Raw genomic sequence first — 19,693 nt, forward strand, 5'->3', positions numbered from 1 at the left:
CCACCAGCAGGGGGCGCTGTGGGTCTGCCTTGTGGACCCTGTGCTCACTGATGGGGATGGGGCAGCTGTGCCCTCTGAAACGTGAAAGGGTCCCCGGAGCAAGGACCGTTGTCTCGTCTCACAGGTGCTTCCTCTCCCTCAAGGCGTCCCAGGGAGGGTAACAAACCCTCTTCCTCGTCAGTCTGCAGTGGGAGCTGAGCCCCAGCACCAGGGCTCAGGGAGGGGCGGGGCAGGCACTGGGTGGGGCCTCATTTGCATGAGCAGCCCCTCCTCTGGCACAGGCTGGGGAAGAAAAGGAGGCCTGGGGCAGCACAGCCCACTGTGGGCGTCAGGGGCTGTGACCACCATGGCCTGGGCTCCTCTGCTCCTGCTGCTCCTCTCTCACTGCACAGGTAGGGACGGCCCTGGGGACCAGGTCCCAGCCTGGCTCAGACCCCTTGCTCAGAGCCCTGAGGGACGTGAGCCTGACCTCTGCCCCCTCCCCGTGTGTCTGTGTCTGCAGGGTCCCTCTCCCAGCCTGTGCTGACTCAGCCGCCCTCCCTGTCTGCGTCTCTGGACACAATGGCGAGATGAGAGGAAGTGAGACAAAAACCCTGCACCACAGTCCTGGGCTCTGTGGCTCTTTGCAGAGATCAGAGTCTGTAGAGCCCCCTTAGGACACACTTCTCTGCAGCAGGCTCTGCTTATGCAGAAGTGAGGGGAACTCACCCAGGTTACACCAGACCCTGAGCCACACAGGGCATCTGGGGGAGGCACAGACAGATGCAGACACCAGGCCGAGAGCACAGCCCTCAGATCTCGGTTAAGTGGACAGGAAGAAGTCCTGTGCTCAGCCCTGGAAGTGCTGACGTCAGAAACCCAATCATCCTCAGTTTCCCTTCTCACCCCACACAGTGGGCGCTGGGGTGAGCAGTGACCCCCAGCGTGGGCGTATGCATGCTGCCCCTGCACTAGACATGTGTGCTCTCTCTGCACCACGGCACACAGCATGGATGTGGCCTCCACTCACTCTCCCTGCCCACGGCCTCACCCCTCCCTCCTCACTCCCCTCTGCCCTGCACCCCTCAGGCCTCCTGCACCTCCCATGATTTTCTATTCCAGAAGGGACAGGAAGTGCGCTGAGATCTCAGGACCCAGCACAGACACTGATCTTGCAGAAACAGCAGCTCCAGTGAGGGCTGTGCCAGCTAAGACAAAGGGAAGAAACCTCCATGTGTGAACTCTTACAGTGATAGTATCAGGCTGTGTTTCCAGACAGTGCAAATGCTTCCGAGACCATAAAATGGTAAAACAATGTGACTGTTAGTGGGAAGGATTCTTCAAAACACATGTCATCTATTAGTCTTATCTTCCCAAGAAATTCTTTGAAATTTAACTTTCAGTACCTTAGAGTGCGTCGTCCTTGGAACCTAGGATCATTGCTATGAGAATTAGCTGAGCGGATGCCGTCATGGATTCGGTAGCCTTGTGACCCTGCAGAGCTGAGGAGACAGGGAGATACGAGGAGAATCAATGTGAAGAAGCAGAGAGATAGAGAGACCAGGCAGGGGCAGGCCAAGGCACCCCAGTGATTCTCCTGCAACCTCTTATGAAGATGCTGAGGTCGAGAGGATTCCCCCTGGGCTTCAGAGGAAGCATTTCTCTGTTCTGGGGCCAGGAACTTTCATCATTCAGATCTGGGCCTGCACAAGTTCTTGTGTCTGAGCTGCCCATTTTGTGAGTATTCATCATGAGACCTGTAGGAAACTAAAACAGTAAGAAACTAAATCGATGTAAGCATCTCTCAGGATCTACACAATTCTGGACACCATGGCTCAAAAACTTTGCACAATTCTGTCTGTATTCAAATTTCTACCGTTTAGACACAGCTGTTGTTGTTTATGACAGAACCAAGACCCTGCTGATTGACCAAGTGGTCATCCAGGGAATCAAAAGGGAAGTAGAAGCCTTCCTGGAAATGAATGAAGATGCCAGTACAGCCCATCACTCACAGGATACAGCGGAAGCTGTGTGAAGAGGGAAGTCTACAGCAATTAGTGACTATGTCAAGAAACTGGAAATATATCCACTAAATGATCTAAGAAATCATCTATAAGGCCTAGAAAAACAAGAAAAACAAATTCAAAATTAGTACAAGGAAAGCAGTAATTTAAATAAAAAAATATGAAAGTGAAACCAACAATAGAGAAAGTTAAGTGAGATTCTGAAGAGCTGTTTTTTGAAAAAATCAACAAAATCAACAAACCACTGGTTCCACTAACCAAAAAAGGGGGCAAGGACAAGACTCAAATTAATAAAAAATCAGAGATGAAAAAGGAGATGTTACATCAGATAACACAGAAATCCAAAGAATCACTAGGTCATACTACAAACAACTCTATGTCAAATAATTTGAAAATCAAAATGCATAGATCTGGATACATACCAGCTACCAACATTGAGTCATCGAGCCACAGGAAACCTAAATAGACCAATAATGAAGTGTATTGTATTATATCAGCCTGTTTGTATCAGCATATCCATCTACCTTTTCAAAATACTCAACTTGATTCAAATTGTGGGAACTAAGGCAAAGTTAACATGTTAACTCAGTTAAATTTCTTACTGGTATGGGTAAAGTGTGACTATGGTCTTACATTCTGGTCATTCCTCAGATTTTGTGATAAGGAGTGGATTCCCGAGACTTTTATTGGAAAAACTCTGGTGAATTATTGTGAACAATGTGGGAAAATGGAGCGTGTCTGGACATCCAGGAAGCACCATTGGCTGAGGCTTTGGGATCAAGTCCAGACACAGATCTTCCCAGGGTTCCCGCCTGGCTGAGACCAGTGCTGCTCAGACCATGCCCTGCACAGGAGGCCCTGGGATGTTCTCTGTGTGGATTCTGATTCAGGACCAAGGACAGGGCCTTGGAGTCTGCATTTCTAGAATCTTGCACAGGAGATCCACGTGCATCAGGTAACACAACAACATTCACAGACATTTTGTAACTGGAAATCAAAATGTATTGGACAAAACCCAAAACAGATGCCCGTGACCGATGTAAGGAAGGGGTTAAGGAGCAATGCAGATTCCATGCATGCAGCCTACAGAGGTGACAGCCGCAAGCCTGCTGTGGGGCCTCTTTCCAGGAGGCAGAGCGCAGGTGATGCTCACAGGCACCAAAGCTCATCCCGCCCCGGCCTCGCCCTGACTCTACCCACCTTCCACTGCTTCTGCTCCAGGCTTTCCCAATGTGCAGACCACCTGAACCTATGGCTGCTCATCGTCTCTGATCCCCGGCCTCCTCCTCAGTCCTGAGTCTCCCCCTCCCTCCTCACCTCTGTCTTCTCTATGACCTCTTGGTCACTGCCAAGGTCCTCAGAGTCGCCTGTGACCTTTCACCAGGGTTTGCTAGGAGTCACTGCTCATTCCCCACCCCCATCCTTGGAACTGTCATCCACTCATTCTCAAAGATTCTAAGTTTCTCACTCCCACTCCTTTGTTTCAATCTCACTGGGACTGTCCCCTTGTCTGTCCTAGGGCTCTCTGCATTTTCCTGTAGTCCCGTGAATCCTACAAGCGAGTGAGTTTCTTCTCCCAAATCCTCCCTACACTACCCCTGTGTGCTGCTCTGCAAGGATTCAGTCGGGGAGAGGGAGCCTTCTGTGGAGTTGGTTCTCAGCTCAACATTCACTGTTCTCTGTCTCTTTCACTTTGGCTGATTCCTGTCTCTGCTGGTTGACTGTGTTCTAGGGCATGTGTGAGGCCACTGTTTCCTAAGGGACCTAATCCGGTGGGGAGAACCCTGTGTGCTGTGCACCCTGAGGAAGCCCAAACAGAACACGAAAGAGTGAGAGCATGTGGGAGGCTGCTCTGAGTAGGGGCTCGCAATGACTTTGGGCAGGAGTGGGCTGCAGGCTGGGGGAGGCTGCCAGGACACCTGCCACCTGTCACAGCCACTGTGGATCTGGCCCTGGCCAGCAGGGGTGCTGTGGGCCTGCTGCTGAGGGGTCTGGTGGGCTCTCAGTTGGGCAGCCAGACACCTGCATCCTGGTCTGTGGTCAGTGCTCACTGAAGCAGAAGTGAAGTCTCCTGTGTGCCCAGAGAGCCTCAGGGGCTGTCCTGAGGTCACGGACTGACCTCGCCCAGGCCTTCAACTGAGAAATGACTCACAGATCTTGGGCTCTCTCAAAAGCCTGGGTACTGCGTGGTTGGCCAGAGGAAGTGGGTTGAATTTGCATGAAGTTCTCCCACCCTCCTAAGGCTCCATAGAGTGCATAAAAGTGCATGGCTGGCCAGCGCCGCGGCTCAATAGGTTAATCCTCTGCCTTGTGGCGCCGGCACCCCAGGTTCTAGTCCCAGTTGGGGCGCCGGATTGTGTCCTGGTTGCTCCTCTTCCAGTCCAGCTCTCTGCTGTGGCCTGGGAGTGCAGTAGAGGATGGCCCAAGTCCTTGGGCCCTGCACACATATGGGAGACCAGGAGAAGCACCTGGCTCCTGGCTTCAGATCTGTCGCTCCCCGTCTTCGTGGAGGAACGACACAGGACCCTGCGCTGTTCTTTCGTCTGCTCGGCCCTCCCCGGGTTTGCTGCTGGTTCTTCCCGGGTTGGCTACTGTCCCTTCCACCTCCGTGGAAGGGCGGTTCCCCCTGGCCACATTCCCCACTTCCGCAGGGGAGCGGCACTCCGCCGGCCGGCTCTCTGGGGGCTGCACAGGTGTTCCCCTTAGATGTTCCCCTTAGATGTTCCTGGTGCATGCCGTCTCTCTCCTCCTTTATAGTCCTCCTCCGCCAATCCTAACTCGGCTGCCCACACGCCGAGTACGCTGCTCTCCAATCAGGAGCAAGTCCTACAGTTTATTGGTTGAACTGGAGGCAGCTGTGCGGAAGCTGTTTACTTCTCTCGCAGCGCCATATTGTGGGAGAGCAGATGCATAGAATAAGTCTTAATTCCAGTAACTCAGTCCAGTCCGGATTGCTCCCCACAGATCCCCCTTTCTTTTTATTTTTGGCGTTGATACGCGCCTGTCTTCGGTGCCCCGTGGCACACACTCTGCTCTGCTTGCTAGAGTTGCCACAGGTTCTTACAAGTCCTATCAATCAGGCAAACCGAATCCGGGTCCTCTCTTCGCCATGTTGTGAGGAGGTTTTTAGACGCTGATGTGTGCCTGTATTCGGTGCCCTGCAGCGCATGCTCTGCTCTGCCTGCAGGGGCTTACAAGCCCTAACAATCAGGCAAACCGAATCCAAGCCTTCTCATTGCCGTATTGTGGGGGAGACTTATTAGTGTTGGTTCGTGCCTATCTTCGGTGACCTGTAGCTCATACTCTGGTCGAGCTGCTTGCTGGTGCTTACCGCCTTAATCAGGCAGACCGAATCCAAGCCTCCTAATTGCTGTATTGTGGGGAGGCCTTACTGATGTTAATTCGTGCCTGTCTTCGGTGACCTGCGGCGCATAAGCTGCTAGCCGCCCGCAGGTGCTCATCGCCTCACTTAATCAGGCAGACCGAATCCAAGCTTTCTCATTGCCATGTTGAGGGGAGGCCTTTCTATTTCTCTATTTCTCTATCTCCGGGCATTCCTATTTCTCCCATTTTACTTCTATCTTCCAGCATTCCTATTTCTCTCCTTTTACTTCTAAACTTCTGTTTCTCTTATCCCTGCGGCTTCCCGGCGGCGCTCGCCCCGAGGCTGCTTCTCGGCACCTCGCCCTGCGGCAGCTTCACGGCTCTGCGCGGCTTCATCCTCCCTAACATTTTTCTCTACCCGGTATGTTTCCTTAAGTTTTCTTCCAACAATATTCCTCTCATTTCTCCTGGCTACTCCCCACAGTCCGTATCCGAGTCCAAGCCTCCTCCAGGTTTCACTTTCGCTTTCAATCTCCTAGCTTCCCCGCCATAGTCTGCATCTGAGTCTATGAAAGCTTTCACTTTCGCTTTCAATCCTAACTTCTTTCCCACAGTCCATATCCGAGTCTATGCCTAGGCTTTCAATAGCTTCTTCCGGCACCTTTTCCGTCCAGCTTTTCCCTAGGCTGTTTGCTAGTCTCTCTCTCTGGTATTTTCCCATTTCTTTCCTCCTAAGTTTCCTATCCGTCCTAGGTTTCCTATCCGTCCTAGGTTTCCTATCCGAGTCACGGCACCATTATGTCACTCCCCGTCTTCGTGGAGGAACGACACAGGACCCTGCGCTGTTCTTTCGTCTGCTCGGCCCTCCCCGGGTTTGCTGCTGGTTCTTCCCGGGTTGGCTACTGTCCCTTCCACCTCCGTGGAAGGGCGGTTCCCCCTGGCCACATTCCCCACTTCCGCAGGGGAGCGGCACTCCGCCGGCCGGCTCTCTGGGGGCTGCACAGGTGTTCCCCTTAGATGTTCCCCTTAGATGTTCCTGGTGCATGCCGTCTCTCTCCTCCTTTATAGTCCTCCTCCGCCAATCCTAACTCGGCTGCCCACACGCCGAGTACGCTGCTCTCCAATCAGGAGCAAGTCCTACAGTTTATTGGTTGAACTGGAGGCAGCTGTGCGGAAGCTGTTTACTTCTCTCCCAGCGCCATATTGTGGGAGAGCAGATGCATAGAATAAGTCTTAATTCCAGTAACTCAGTCCAGTCCGGATTGCTCCCCACACAGATCAGCGTGGTGCGCCGGCCGCAGCGGCCTCTGGGGGTGAACCAACGGAAAAAGAAGACCTTTCTCTCTCTCTCTCTCTCTCTCTCTCTCACTGTCCACTCTGCCTGTCAAAATTTTTTTTAAAAAAGTGCATGGCTGTGCGTCAGCCTGAGCAGAGCCCAGGGCAGCAGCACCATGGCCTGGAGCCCACTCTTCCTCCCCCTCCCCCTCCTCCACTGCACAGGTCAGGATGGTGCTCGGCATCTTACCCCTCATCCGCCTGACACTGCCTCCAACCTTCTTACAGATGTGCCCCCCGTGCTTCCTCCAGGGTAATGGGTGTTTGTGTTTTCAGGGTCCCTGTCCCAGCCTGTGATGGCTCAGTCGCCCTCTGTGTCTGCCGCCCTGGGAGCCTCGGCCAAACTCACCTGCACTCTGAGCAGTGCCCACAGCACCTACACCATTGACTGGTATCAGCAGAAGCCAGGGACTGCTCCTCAGTACCTGATGTGGCTTAAGAGTGATGGAAGCTACACCAAGGGGACCGGGGTCCCTGATCACTTCTCAGGCTCCAGCTCTGGGACTGACTGCTACTTGATCATCTCCAGCGTCCAGGCTGATGACGAAGCCAAGTACATTTGTGGTACAGACTATAGCAGTGGTGAATCCTATGGTTAAACACAGTGACCCAGATGAATGGGGAAGTGGGACCAAAACCTAGTTCTCTGTTCTGTTACCAAGACTGCCTGTGGCCCTTGAGCATCATCCAGGTTTCCCATCACACTAATATACGGATCCTCTGTAAAGCTTTGCAAGAAGAGAACCAGTGCCTCTCCCTTCCCACGAGCTCCCTGGGAGCCACACGGCCAGGCCAGGCTCCCAGAGAGTGCGCACATCTGTAGGATGCTGCAGACCTCACAGAAACCTTGCTGTCCCCTGCTCTCTGCTACATCCCCACACATCCTGTGGAGAGACCTCATGAGGAACCATGCACGGTTCTCTAGGTTCTGCGTCTGCACCGGAGAACATTCTGTCAGAGAGGGCTGGAAGAAGAGCTCAGGTGAGAGGTCAGAGGTCGTGGGTTCCACTCATGACCTTGTTTTTACCTGGACGGCACAAGGGGAATGCCAGCCGGAAGCATTAGGATCCTGTGTGCCTGCTCCACGCTGTTTATTATAACAGTATGCACGTGAACTAAATGCGAGTTAAAAGCACAAATCCAGTGACATCATAGTAGACGAATGCATTGTCGAGAGTGCAAGATGAGCACAGACAAGGCACGTGTTTCAAATTCCAGCCCAAGAGCAGGTGTGACGATTGTGCCTCTCCCCCTGACCACAGATGCAAGTGCCAGGCAGTGAGAAACCAGTCCTCACACACAGTGGGCGGGAACCCCGGTCTCCAGGTCCAGGAGGGAGAGTCCTAACAGTGTGGTCCCTTGTCAGTAAGGGAGACTCACGTGATCAGTGCCTTTGGATATCAGGTTCTGTGCACCCAGGTGGCCAACGGGATGAGCTGGAGCACTGCAACCTGCAGGGATTAAAGCCTCTAAGATTCCCTATTTTGTTACCTGAGGAAGTGGTGATGTCACACAAACAGAAAAGGAATGGTATTTGAACTTCTTTCACGGAGACAGGAAAACCACTTCCAGTTTAGGAATCAGTGTTGTGTCTGGATTTAGTAGACTGTATCTTTTTTCTCCGAACAATAAAAGAAGGTTCCATCCCCACCTTCCCTTCACTTAAGAGAGCTTTGTGCAGAACATGCATGAATGACAGTCACACCTGCAGTTCCTGGGCTGATCTCACAGGTGCCTGAGCACACAGGTCACCACTGGACGCACAACTCTCTCCTCTGGATTCGAAGCACAATTCACAGGATTCCCTGGGGGCCTCTTCCCAGCACCAGCTCTCAGGGGCAGGTCCACAAGTAGGTGAGAAAGAGCTCACACAGCCAAGTGCAGAGGAGCAGGTTTGCAAGAAGAGCCCAGCTCTCCCCAGGAGAGGAAGAAACTCAGGAGAGGTGGGTCTTTCATCCTCCACTAGGGGGCGTCAGAGAGCAGCACTCACAGGTGCATCCCCACAGCCCCTCCCCCTCTCACCTGCTCCCCATTCTCTTCTCTCCAGAGCTCAGCTGGTGCAGACTCAGAGCTGCTGGAGAGACCTGCACAGCCCAGGGTGTCCCCTGGAGGCAGGTCCCCAACTCATCTCTGCTGGCTCCGACACTGCAGGAGAGTGTGTGTCCACGTGTCCAGGGTGGGATATGAGAGCCACAGGCCTCAGCCTTCAGAAGGGGAAGAATCGCCTCCCAGTGCAACAGGAAGGGAGGAGAATGAGGAGTCAGAAGTGGCCCCAAGCCTCTGCGCTCCTCTCTGCCAGCACCACTCAGTGTGCACATCACGTGGAGTTGATGCCTGGGATTAAATGTTGATTTTTAAGAGTTTTTCTCTATTTCTATTATTTATCTCTTTTGGCCAAGAAAGAGACCCAAGCATGAGGGTCAGGTCCTGTGGGTCTGTGAGAGGTCCCAGGCTGCCCAGGGAAGATGGGAGAGTGAGGGGCTCCTGGAGACCCCCAGGGAGGTGTCGGCTCTGTCTCCCCTCAGCTTCCCACTCTGCTGCACCCAGGGCAGCTCCACCAGGGAGGCCGAGAGCGCAGGTGTGTCCTGTGAGCAGCCTGAGAGCTGGGCAGAAGTCAAGTGTGGGAGGCTGTGTCTGTGTCTGAGACGAAGGTGTGGTGTGGCCTGCACAGCCCAGCGAGAGTGGACAAGGGCATGCACAGGGGACAGGAACCCAGACTGGACTGTGTATGTGACTCAGCCAACAGAGCGCACTCTGGCATTTCACTGATGCATCTCAGCTGGAAACCACCCACTGGCCATAGTCTGCTGCCCCTGCTCAGGCTCCCTGGGGCACAGACACTGTGTCCTCAATGACCCTAGAACCACAGACAGTCAAAAATCCCCAGCTGTGGCACCGGGGACAATATTTGAATGGTGAATGAGTTCAGGGTGTAGACCAGGCTGGGACAGTGAGGAGGAGGGGTCTATTTGCATGAAGGGCCCTGCCCTCAGCTCAAGGTGCTGCAGGGGATAAGAGGGAAGAGAGGAGCCCAGGACCAGCTGAGGGTCCTCAGGACAGAGCTGCAGGAGGGTCTCACCATGGCCTGGGCTCCTCTGCTCATCCTTCTCACTCTCTGCACAGGTGCCTGGTGCGGGGAAAGGAACTGTGGGAGCCTCTGTGTGTCCTCGTGCACTGAGTGCCTCTCTCATCCCGAATCTCTTCTCATGTTCAGGGTCTTGGGCCAAGGCTGCCCTGACTCAGCCAGCTGCTGTGTCGGGGGCTGTGGGGAAGGCGGTCACCATCACCTGCACTGGAGGCACAGGCAACGTGGGGCGTGGACATCCAGACTGGTACCTGCAGCTGCCCGGCAGGCCCCCCACCGTGCTCATCCATGATGGCAGTATGCGGCCCTCAGGGGTGCCGGACAGGTTCACAGTTTCCGTGTCTGGGAACACGGCCTCCCTCACCATCGCTGGGCTGCAGCCTGAGGATGAGGCTGATTACTACTGTGCCGCATGGGACAGCAGCCTGCATGCTGACACAGTGCTGTGGTTCAGGGGGGAAGTGAGACAGAAACCCAGGGGTTCCTGGCCTCCCCAGCACAGGATGACTGCACAGAGCCCTGGTTCACTGCCACACACAAGGACAGGGCTGAGCTGTGAGACTTGTGTGTGCTCTTGAGGATGATTAAAAATAAGGGCCTGGGTTAACATGATGGAGCCTGCGTTACCCCCAACACATATATAGTGGCCACCCCTGGGGACGTGACTGTGACTGCAGAGTCTCTCATCTGGACACACACACTGCTGGCTGGTGCAACTGCTAAGGAAGCCTTCATTTTCCATGTTTTGTTTTCTATTCTGCTGGGACTGGTGGATGCAGAGGGTCCCCACTCTGGCCCTGGGAGGCTGCTCAGCCAGGTCCTCAGAGCCTCACTCTGCCCTCTTCCCCTTTTCTGTCTGCTTTTGGGTTCTGCCCTGCACCTGCCCTGATGTCTCATGATGTGCCACAGGGATTACTGAATCTCTCTGTAGATCCAGGTCCATCAGTCACTGTTTATCGAGTGCAATACTTTCTGTGAATTCGCTGGAGGAACTCACAGGTTTGTAAGACTCATCACAGGGAACCTGCATCTAGAAATTTAGAATCAGAGCAGCTCAGAGTCCTCCTTACTAACATTGTGGCTGAGAGGGCAGATCATTGCTTTGAGGTATTGTTTCCCTCTGGGTTCATATACCTTTGCCATGTGTCACCAAGGAGAGGAGAGTCTATGGCTTCGGTATTTGTTAGATTTATTTATCTATTTAATTGAAAGAGTGTGTGTGTGTGTGTGTGTGTGTGAGTGAGAGAGAGAGAGGGAGAGAGAGAGAGAGAGAGAGAGAGAGAGAGAGAGAGAATATCTTCCATGTGCTGGTTCACTCCCCAAGTGGCCACAACAACTGCAGGAGCCCAGACTCCATCCGTGTCTCCTACATGGGAGGCAAGGCAGGGGCATAAATTGCTGGGACATCTTCTGCCACTTCCCAGGCACATGGGCAGGAAGCTGGATTGGAATTGGTACAGTCAGTACTCGAACCCCCACCCTTTGGAATGTTGTCATCACAGACGGTGGCTTAACCTGCTGTGCTACTCTGGCAGCCCTCACACACAGTGGTTTAACCCTCTGGACCACAATGTAGCCTGCTGTGATGTTTTTAAAATTTTATTTACTTACTTAAAAGGCAACGTGACAGAGAAGATGACTGAGGGTTTTTCCACCCACTGATTCTTTTCCCAAATGCCCACATTACCAGGGCTGGGCCATGCTGAAGATGGGGACCAGAAACTCCATCTGGAGCTCCTGCATGACTGGCCAGGAACCAAGTGCCCCAGGAGCCATCATCCTCTGCCTTGCTGTGTGCAGGTAGCAGGAAGCTGGAACAGAAGGGGGAGCCAGGACTCTACCCCAGCCAATTCAATGGGTTATGGGCATCCAAGCGGTGTTTAAAACAATGCTCCCTAGCCCTTGTGTTGGACTTTACAATACCTTTTATACAGATGCTGGCATAGTTTCCTCGGTAAATGAATGAAAATTTTCCCATCATACATCAGTTTCAATGACTTTCTGTACCCCATGGGCCATGAAGGCCCCCACGGGCACATTTTCGTTCCTTACCTCATCACAGGCCCACAGGAGGACAGCACATCCCATTGCCAGTGGGCTGCAGAGTTTCCCTTCCATCTACCTCATTCCTGCCACCTCGCTCTCCAGAATAGAAACACCGGCTCTCAGGGCAGAGTTTGTGTAAGATCTCTAGGGGAACAGCAGTGATGTGCAGCAGGTGCACACACCACAGCTTCCAGCCTACATCAACTCCATTTTCCCACATTTGCCAGGAGATCCAATTGTGCACATTCTAATCCCATATTGTTTTCAAGTTCATTGGATTAGAGACTCAACAGTCTTCCACCATGGAACTGAGTACTTTATTTAATCAAAGGGTTTTGACCACATAGATTATCAGGTCCAAGCTTCTACATCAGGCCGTGGGTGGGTGAATGGACACAGTGACTGGAGAGCTGCAGGATTTCTGTGGTCCTCAGGTCTCTGGGTCATGGGGAAGTGTATGCATCACCACCAGCAGGGGGCGCTGTGGGACTGCCGTGTGGACCCTGTGCTCACTGATGGGGATGCAGCCCCTGTGCCCTCTGTGACGTGACAGAGTCCCCTGAGCAAGGACCGTTGTCTTGTCTCAGAGGTGCTTCCTCTCCCCCAAGGCGTCACCAAGGATGATAACAAACTCTCACCCTCCTCAGTCTGCAGTGGGAGCAGAGCCCAGCGCCAGAGCTCAGGCAGGGGCTCTTCCTTCTGTTGGTTCACTCCCCAAATGGCAGTAGTCAGGAGTGGGAACCAGGCTCCCAGGGTGAGCGTGGTCAGGGCTCAGCCAGGAGGACCTGTCTCCAGGACTCTGTTTCCTGAGTGTTTCCCCCGCTGGGCTCCAAGCTCCTTGAGAGCAGGGAGCTTCTCTCCTGTGGTTGTTCCTGCTGCATCCACAGAGCCCAGACACTGCCCGGCTCAGGGGAAAACCAACATCCCAGGTCACTGAATGTGTGAATTCAAATAAATTGGAATCCCAGTTCCCACACAGAACTAAAGCCAGATAGTGATCCCTTCTATTGCACATTGTGAGTCTGGGATTCTGAATGACTGAGGAGCAGATTTTGAATCATAAATCTGTTGCTAGCACTGAGAACAAAAGAGGAGCATGGATTCAGCCAATGGGAAGCAGACCACTAGGCTGTATTAAGCAGGAAGTCAGGAATTTAGCATCTGTGTGTGTGAGATGGACCCGAACAGCAGCATCTATGTGGAATATCCAGAAACCCAGCATCTTGCACTGCAAAATCCTGCTCACACCCCGGTAAGAGTCCAGGTGTTCCCAGTCCTGCCCACAGGGAAAGCTCTTAGGAGAATTCTCTCTTCAGGTCCAAATGGGTTCCCTGACCTGAATACATGGGGTTTTAAAACCTTCACAGACACCCTAAGGGAAACCCATCTACTCTGCCCGGTGCCAGCAAATCTGGGGAGGAATTTGCTAATTTCCACCCAACAAACCCTTCCTCCAGGCCTCTCCATCCTTTGTCCTAGAGGAGAGGGGGAGGTGGGTACACAGACTCCCTTAAAAACCAGGAATTAAACAGACTGTGTGCTCAGCTCTCTGCTCTCTGCTGAGCCACCCGCCTGGCCTGCCCAGGTGAATTCTCTCCATATAACCTCGCTCTCCCCCAGCCTGAGTGACTGGGCGCTCTCTGTCTGTCCCGTCCATTCTGAAATACACCCTATCCCCAATAAAACCTTATCACTTCACTCTCTGTCTCATGGTAGAATTCTTTCTTGCATAAAGACAAGAACCCCATGGTTCCACAGCCTTTTCTCTGGTGACATTTCTGGTGACCACAGAGGTCCCCACGCACAAAGGATCCACCAGGAAATCCAGGAGGAAATTCACAGAGGGGTCAGAAAGGGATTGAAAGAAAAGTCCATCCAGGTCTGTGTACCCACCCTCAGGGATCTCATGGGTTCCTGAGAAAGGAGACAGAAAGTGCAGAACTGCAAAAACCAGCTGGGCTCTAGGGCTTCCTGACCACGGGAAATTTTGTGCCTTTCCGCCACCAGGGGGCGCTGTGGGACAAACTTCGGATTCCTACACAGCTGCTCCTTCCTTCACCACCATTCATGCAAAGGTGCCCTGGCTTGGGGGTTGGGCAACGTTCTCACTGATGGGGCCTCAGCATCTGTGTCCCCCCAGGCCTGGCAGAGTCCCTGGGCAAAGGTCCTTTGTCTTATGTCACAGGTGTTTCCTCTCAAGGCCCCCAGGGAATGAAGGAAATGTTGACTTTACTCTGTCTGCAATAGGAGCAGAGCCAGGCACCAGGGCTCAGGGAGGGGCGGGCAGGCACTGGGTGGGGCCTCATTTGCATGTGCAGCCCCTCCTCTGGCACAGGCTGGGGAAGAAAAGGAGGCCTGGGGCAGCACAGCCCACTGTGGGCGTCAGGGCTGTGACCACCATGGCCTGGGTTCCTCTGCTCCTGCTGCTCCTCTCTCACTGCGCAGGTAGGGACGGCCCTGGGGACCAGGTCCCAGCCTGGCTCAGACCCCTTGCTCAGAGCCCTGAGGGACGTGAGCCTGACCTCTGCCCCCTCCCTGTGTGTCTGTGTCTGCAGGTTCCCTCTCCCAGCCTGTGCTGACTCAGCCGCCCTCCCTGTCTGCGTCTCTGGACACAACAGCCAGACTCACCTGCACCCTCAGCACTGGCTACAGTGTTGGCAGTTATGGAATTGGCTGGTACCAACAGGTGCCAGGGAGGCCTCCCAGGTATCTCCTGACCTACCACACAGAAGAAATTAAACACCAGGGCTCCGGGGTGCACAGCCGCTTCTCTGGATCCAAGGATGACTCGGCCAATGCAGGCGTCCTGAGCATCTCTGGGCTGCAGCCCGAGGACGAGGCCGACTATTACTGTGCTACAGCTCATGGTAGTGGGAGCAGCGTTGGTTTTCACAGTGCTGCAGATGACGAGGAACTGAGACAAAAACCTCCCTCTCAGGACACCACGCGTCCATGGCCCAAGCCCCACTGACTCACCCTGATGTCAGCCCTCAAACCCTCCCTCCTCCCCCCTGCATCTCCACAACTCCTGATCTCCCCCGTGGGGACTCAGGTCACAGCCACCCCCACGCTGTGTTCAGACAGACGGAGCAGCTGTGCTGCAGGCTGCACTCTTCCTGGCCTCCACCTCCAGCCCAGAGACGAGCACGGCAGCCTCCACCCTGCACTGTTGGCCCCTCCCTGCCTGCTCCCCTCCTCCCACCCCTCAGTCTCCAACACGACACAGGAACTGATTCTGCACCACTCACTCAACATACTTGTCTCTCACACATTAGATGTTACAATTGACTTTTCTTCCACATGGGTTGCACATTTGAATGGAAAATCACAGTGGAACTCACAACTCGCCTTTGGAGTCGTCCATGAGCTGTGGGGCATGGACAGGACACTGCCAACAGCAGCCCAGAATGCACAGTGTCCACCCACTCTGCCCCTCCAGAAGACTCCACTGTGCTGAGTACAGGATCATCTTCCATCCCCTGCCCAGCAGAAGCAGGAGGAACCCCCAGTGTCCAGTGGCCTCTGGTCAGTGGGGACCAGTGTGCACCTGAGACCCTTCCTCACCGGGAATCAGCAGGCCTGAGCACAGAGTGCAGTCGGGGACAGTGAGAGCCCCAGTTCCTTCCCCTCGCCTTTCATAGGCTGGGCCCTGTGGGGATCTGAGCTGCACCTCAGCAGTGAGACTGGGTCAGCGGACAAGCTGAGCGAGGCTGCCCTGCAGGAGACTCCAGTGGTGTCTGTGGGGCCCGGGGAGGAGCTGAGCCCGGGTCTGCCCTGGGATAAAGCAGTGCTGGGTGGGGAAGGGGAGGAGAGCAGGCAGTGGTGGACTTGAATTTGGGTGACGAATCCCACAGTGCAGCCTCGCACTCCAATCCTGGGGCTCAGCTTAGGATCCTGATTCCTGCTAATATGCACCACGGAGACACCAACAGCTTATGATTCCTGTACTCGGGGCCTTCCTCCCATGGGGTAGACTGGTGTTGAACTCTGAGTTCCTCGCTTTGGCCATCTCTAGTTTAGAAAAATCAAGCAATGAGAACACTACCAGATGTGGGGGAGTGGACAGAGGAGACACCAACTCATTTGTCCAGTCCACTAACTGCTGCAGGGTGGCACGTTAAGCCACACGGAGAGGTGAATTCCACGTCCACCTCATAGCAGCAAATCCACCCCACGCAGCCCTGGGCTTCTCTCTCCTGATGGCCGTGGAGCCCTGTGGGGAGCGAACCCAACTGCGCCCCCTAGCGCTGCAGTCAGGGAGCATCACTGCTCCAGGCTCCACCACAGAAACCGTTCTGCACCACATAGCACAGCACCACACGATGTCCACACTTCTGCTGCACAACGGAGAGGTCCCCTTAGCTCATCAGGACCTCGGGAAGCTGGGACTGGAATGAGAAATGAAAAATGCAAACCACGGACTCCAATGCTGAGACGATGTTGATGTTCAAGTCGTGACAGTGATCTTCCAACAGCCGTTCTATGTTCTTTTAAAGAAACTTTAAAGTGTTTTTGAAACAAAAGGGAATGATGTTAAATAAGGAAAAATTTTATAAATGGAAACAAGTTGATATTATGAAAGTGTAAATAGTAAAAAGTGACATGAAAAGAAAAGTTCCCGTAGAAACTAAAAACACACTTAATCACTATGTAAAATGCAGACACTGGGGAGATTTAATGGCACATCATGACAGGAAATAAAGGACGTACAGATTCCAAGTAACAACAGCAAAACACAAATACTAATCTGATTGAAGCTGGAGGAGGTGAAATGGAAAAGAAAACTCCATATTTGCTGGAAGGAAAAAGCGCTGCTGGACCTTATGGAGAATTCGGTCATTCCCATTCTGTGGTTCATGTCACCAGGGGGCGCTGTGGACCCATCCAGGAGTGAGCAGTGTCTGAAGCCGATTCAAACTGTTCCTGGTTATAGCGCCGTGGACACAAGTAATATGGGGCATTGGAGGAGCCATAGCAGGTGCTTCCTCCCCAGGGACCCAGGCAGCACTCGCTGATAACTCACAGCTCCCTGGCCGTGGACTCAGAATTGGCTGCTGGTGGGGACGGAGGGGGAGGGGAGGTCTTAGGCAGTGTGACCCTGGCTGCTCCTCTCCCTCTACTCTGACCTCACTGAATCTCCCACTTCCCATGCCTGGGCTGCTCCTCACTTCCCAGTGAATCCAGGGTGCCCCTCCCAGGGTGGATCATTCTCCCAGCGCTCCCCACCCTGTTCCCTTGGGCTAAGCTGTGAGGGGCTCAGGAGGACGAGGGCAGCCTGGCGTCCTCAGCCACCAGCAGGTGTGCTCAGGGCCCACTGGCACGGTGGTCAGCTGTGATCACATCTGCTCCTGTGTGTGTTCACTGTGGGTGCACTGGGTGTCTGAGACCGCGTTCCACAAGGACGCCCTGTCAAGTGGGCAGAGTCACCTGCTGCTCCCACTGAGGAGGCAAAGAGAACATGGAAGTGAGAGTCCAGGTGGGGGCTGCCCCTGAGAAGGAGCCCAGGATGCCCCCAAAGAACCGCCAGATACAGGGGCTGCACACGGGTCACAGCAGGGCCAGGCTGCTCAGAGCAAGAGGAGCAGATTTGCATGAAGGACGTCTCAGGTTCCTCAGGGACCAGGTTGGGGATAAGAGCCCTGCAGAGAGTCAGCCTCGGCTGAGCCCTGGGGAGTCTGCACCATGGCCTGCACCCCGCTCCTCCTCCTCCTCACCCTCCTCCAGAGCACAGGTCAGGAGGGGCCTCACATCAAGACAGCTGGGTCACCTAACTCCCCCACCTCCTGGGAGCAATGCCCCCACCCTGTGCTTCCTCCAGGGTAACGGTGTCTGTGCTTTCAGGGTCCCTGTCCCAGCCTGTGCTGACTCAGTTGCCCTCTGTGTCTGCCGCCCTGGGAGCCTCGGCCAAGCTCACCTGCACTCTGAGCTCTGAGCACAGCGACTACACCATTGACTGGTATCAGCAGCAGCCAGGGAAGGCCCTTCAGTACCTGCAGTATCTTGAGAGTGATGGAAACCATAAACAGGGGACCGGGGTCCCTGATCGCTTCTCAGGCTCCAGCTCTGAGGCTGACCACGACTTGATCATCTCCAACATCCAGGCTGAGGATGAAGCCGACTACATCTGTGGTGTAGTTTCTCTCATTGATGGCTTGCATAGTTAAACACAGTGACCCAGATGAATGGAGAAGTGGGACACAAACTTGTTTCTCTGTTACCAAGACTGCCGAATAGCTCTTGAAAAGTTGTCTCATCCCATCCCTCACTTTCCTTTGTGTACAATCCTCCCAGGAGGGAACCAGATACATTGTACTCCCCATGGTTCTGCCCTGGGATCCCTGGGAACCACATGCTGATCCCAGTTCCTACAGAGTGTACCCATCTGCAGCCATGATGCAAACATAATGAAATCTTCTCACCCCCTTCTCATTGGCTGAGGGATCACTCCATGTAGGTGGAAGAACATGACATAACTGTGCCTCCTCCATGTTTATTTGACTGACCACTCCTGCAAAATACCTGTGGTGGCTTCACCTACTGCTCCCTGGCAGAGTTCTCAGTCATCTCTCTCTTCACTCTGATCGCTCTGGTACTTCTCCCACCACCTGCAATGTAGCTTCAACCAGATCCTCCTGGGACAACACACACTGCTGAGTGCTGGTTGTGCCTGGTTCTACACACACTGCACAACAGCCTGAGTACAGCTGGGGACAGCATTGAAATATTCAAAAGTGGTAATGTAGTGTTCTATGTTTTTACAAATACAAAGCCATGTAATAAAAATAAATGTTTGCCCATCTCAGGGTAGTCAGCATGTGTTTGGTTCTAAGTGGTGATGGACAGTGATGGGGCCGGGAGATCAGAATGATTTAGAGAGGAATGTCCTGACCCTTGGTTCTGTATCCTCCTTGCCTGTAGCATCTGCTTCTGCCTTTGTCCCAGCACAGGAGGGACAGGTAAGGCAGGAACTGGGAACAAACAGTGGTGACCCCAGAAAATCCCCGTGTGAGATACTTGAGTGATTTTTTTCAGTTTGTTAGAGATAGAATTGAAGGGAGATTTCCATGCAAGAAGAATCCTTATCAGATGCAGGTATTTGAACTATCACTCAGAGCCTGGTTTAAGGAGTGAAGGATCATGGGGTTCATGGTAGGCAAATCCCCCAGGAGGCTTCCTAGCCCCGGTGAACTGTGAAGGACACGGGCACCAGGATTAGGTCAGGGGCGGCAGACTGGGGGATGCTTGGACAAAGCTTGGAGAAGTGTGGTGTCTGTGTCTCATGGGAGACGAGCAGCTCCCAGTAGTCAGGAGCGGGAACCAGGCCCCAGGGTGAGCGTGGTCAGGGCTCAGCCACAGGAGGACCTGTCTCCAGGACTCTGTTTCCTAAGTGTTTCCCCCGCTGTGCTCCAAGCTCCTAGAGAGCAGGGAGCTTCTCTTCTGTGGTTGTTCCTGCTGCATCCACAGAGCCCAGACACTGCCCGGCTCAGGGGAAAACCAACAGCCAAGATCACTGAATGTGTGAATTCAAATAAATTGGCATCCCAGTTCCAACAACAGATCTAAGGCCTGTAATTACCCTTTCTATTGGACATTATACTTTGGGATTCTGGATTCACTGATGAGTAGATTTTGAATATAAATCTGTTGCTAAACTGAGAACAATAGAGAAGCAATACATTATATCAGGGATGGGAACCAATAGGCTGGGCTGGATTCATGGGTCCCTGTGAATTGAGACAGAAAGCTGGGAACTTCAGAAACCAGCTGGGCTCTAGGGCTTCCTGACCATGGGGATGATTGTACCCTTCTGCCAGCAGGGGGCACTGTGTGACTAACTTCGGATTCCTCCACAGCTGCTCCTCCAGGACCATTCATGCAAAAGTGCCTGGTTGGGTGTTGG

The 19,693-nt window shown here is 53.6% G+C and overlaps 1 protein-coding gene and 1 gene segment (V, D, J or C); both read left to right on the top strand.

Moving 5' to 3' along the window:
* The window catches only part of LOC108178662 (immunoglobulin lambda-1 light chain), a 353,981-nt gene that overhangs the window by 81,892 nt on the left and 252,396 nt on the right, over positions 1-19,693 (top strand). The gene's annotated exons all lie outside the window — the stretch shown is intronic.
* On the top strand, positions 307-14,779 carry LOC138847364 (probable non-functional immunoglobulin lambda variable 5-48). The segment is given in 2 exon segments: positions 307-392; positions 14,349-14,779. Coding segments are annotated over 2 exon segments (462 nt in total).

The sequence above is a fragment of the Oryctolagus cuniculus genome, chromosome 21 (genome assembly GCF_964237555.1).
Source record: "Oryctolagus cuniculus chromosome 21, mOryCun1.1, whole genome shotgun sequence".
Taxonomy (NCBI): Eukaryota; Metazoa; Chordata; class Mammalia; order Lagomorpha; family Leporidae; genus Oryctolagus; species Oryctolagus cuniculus.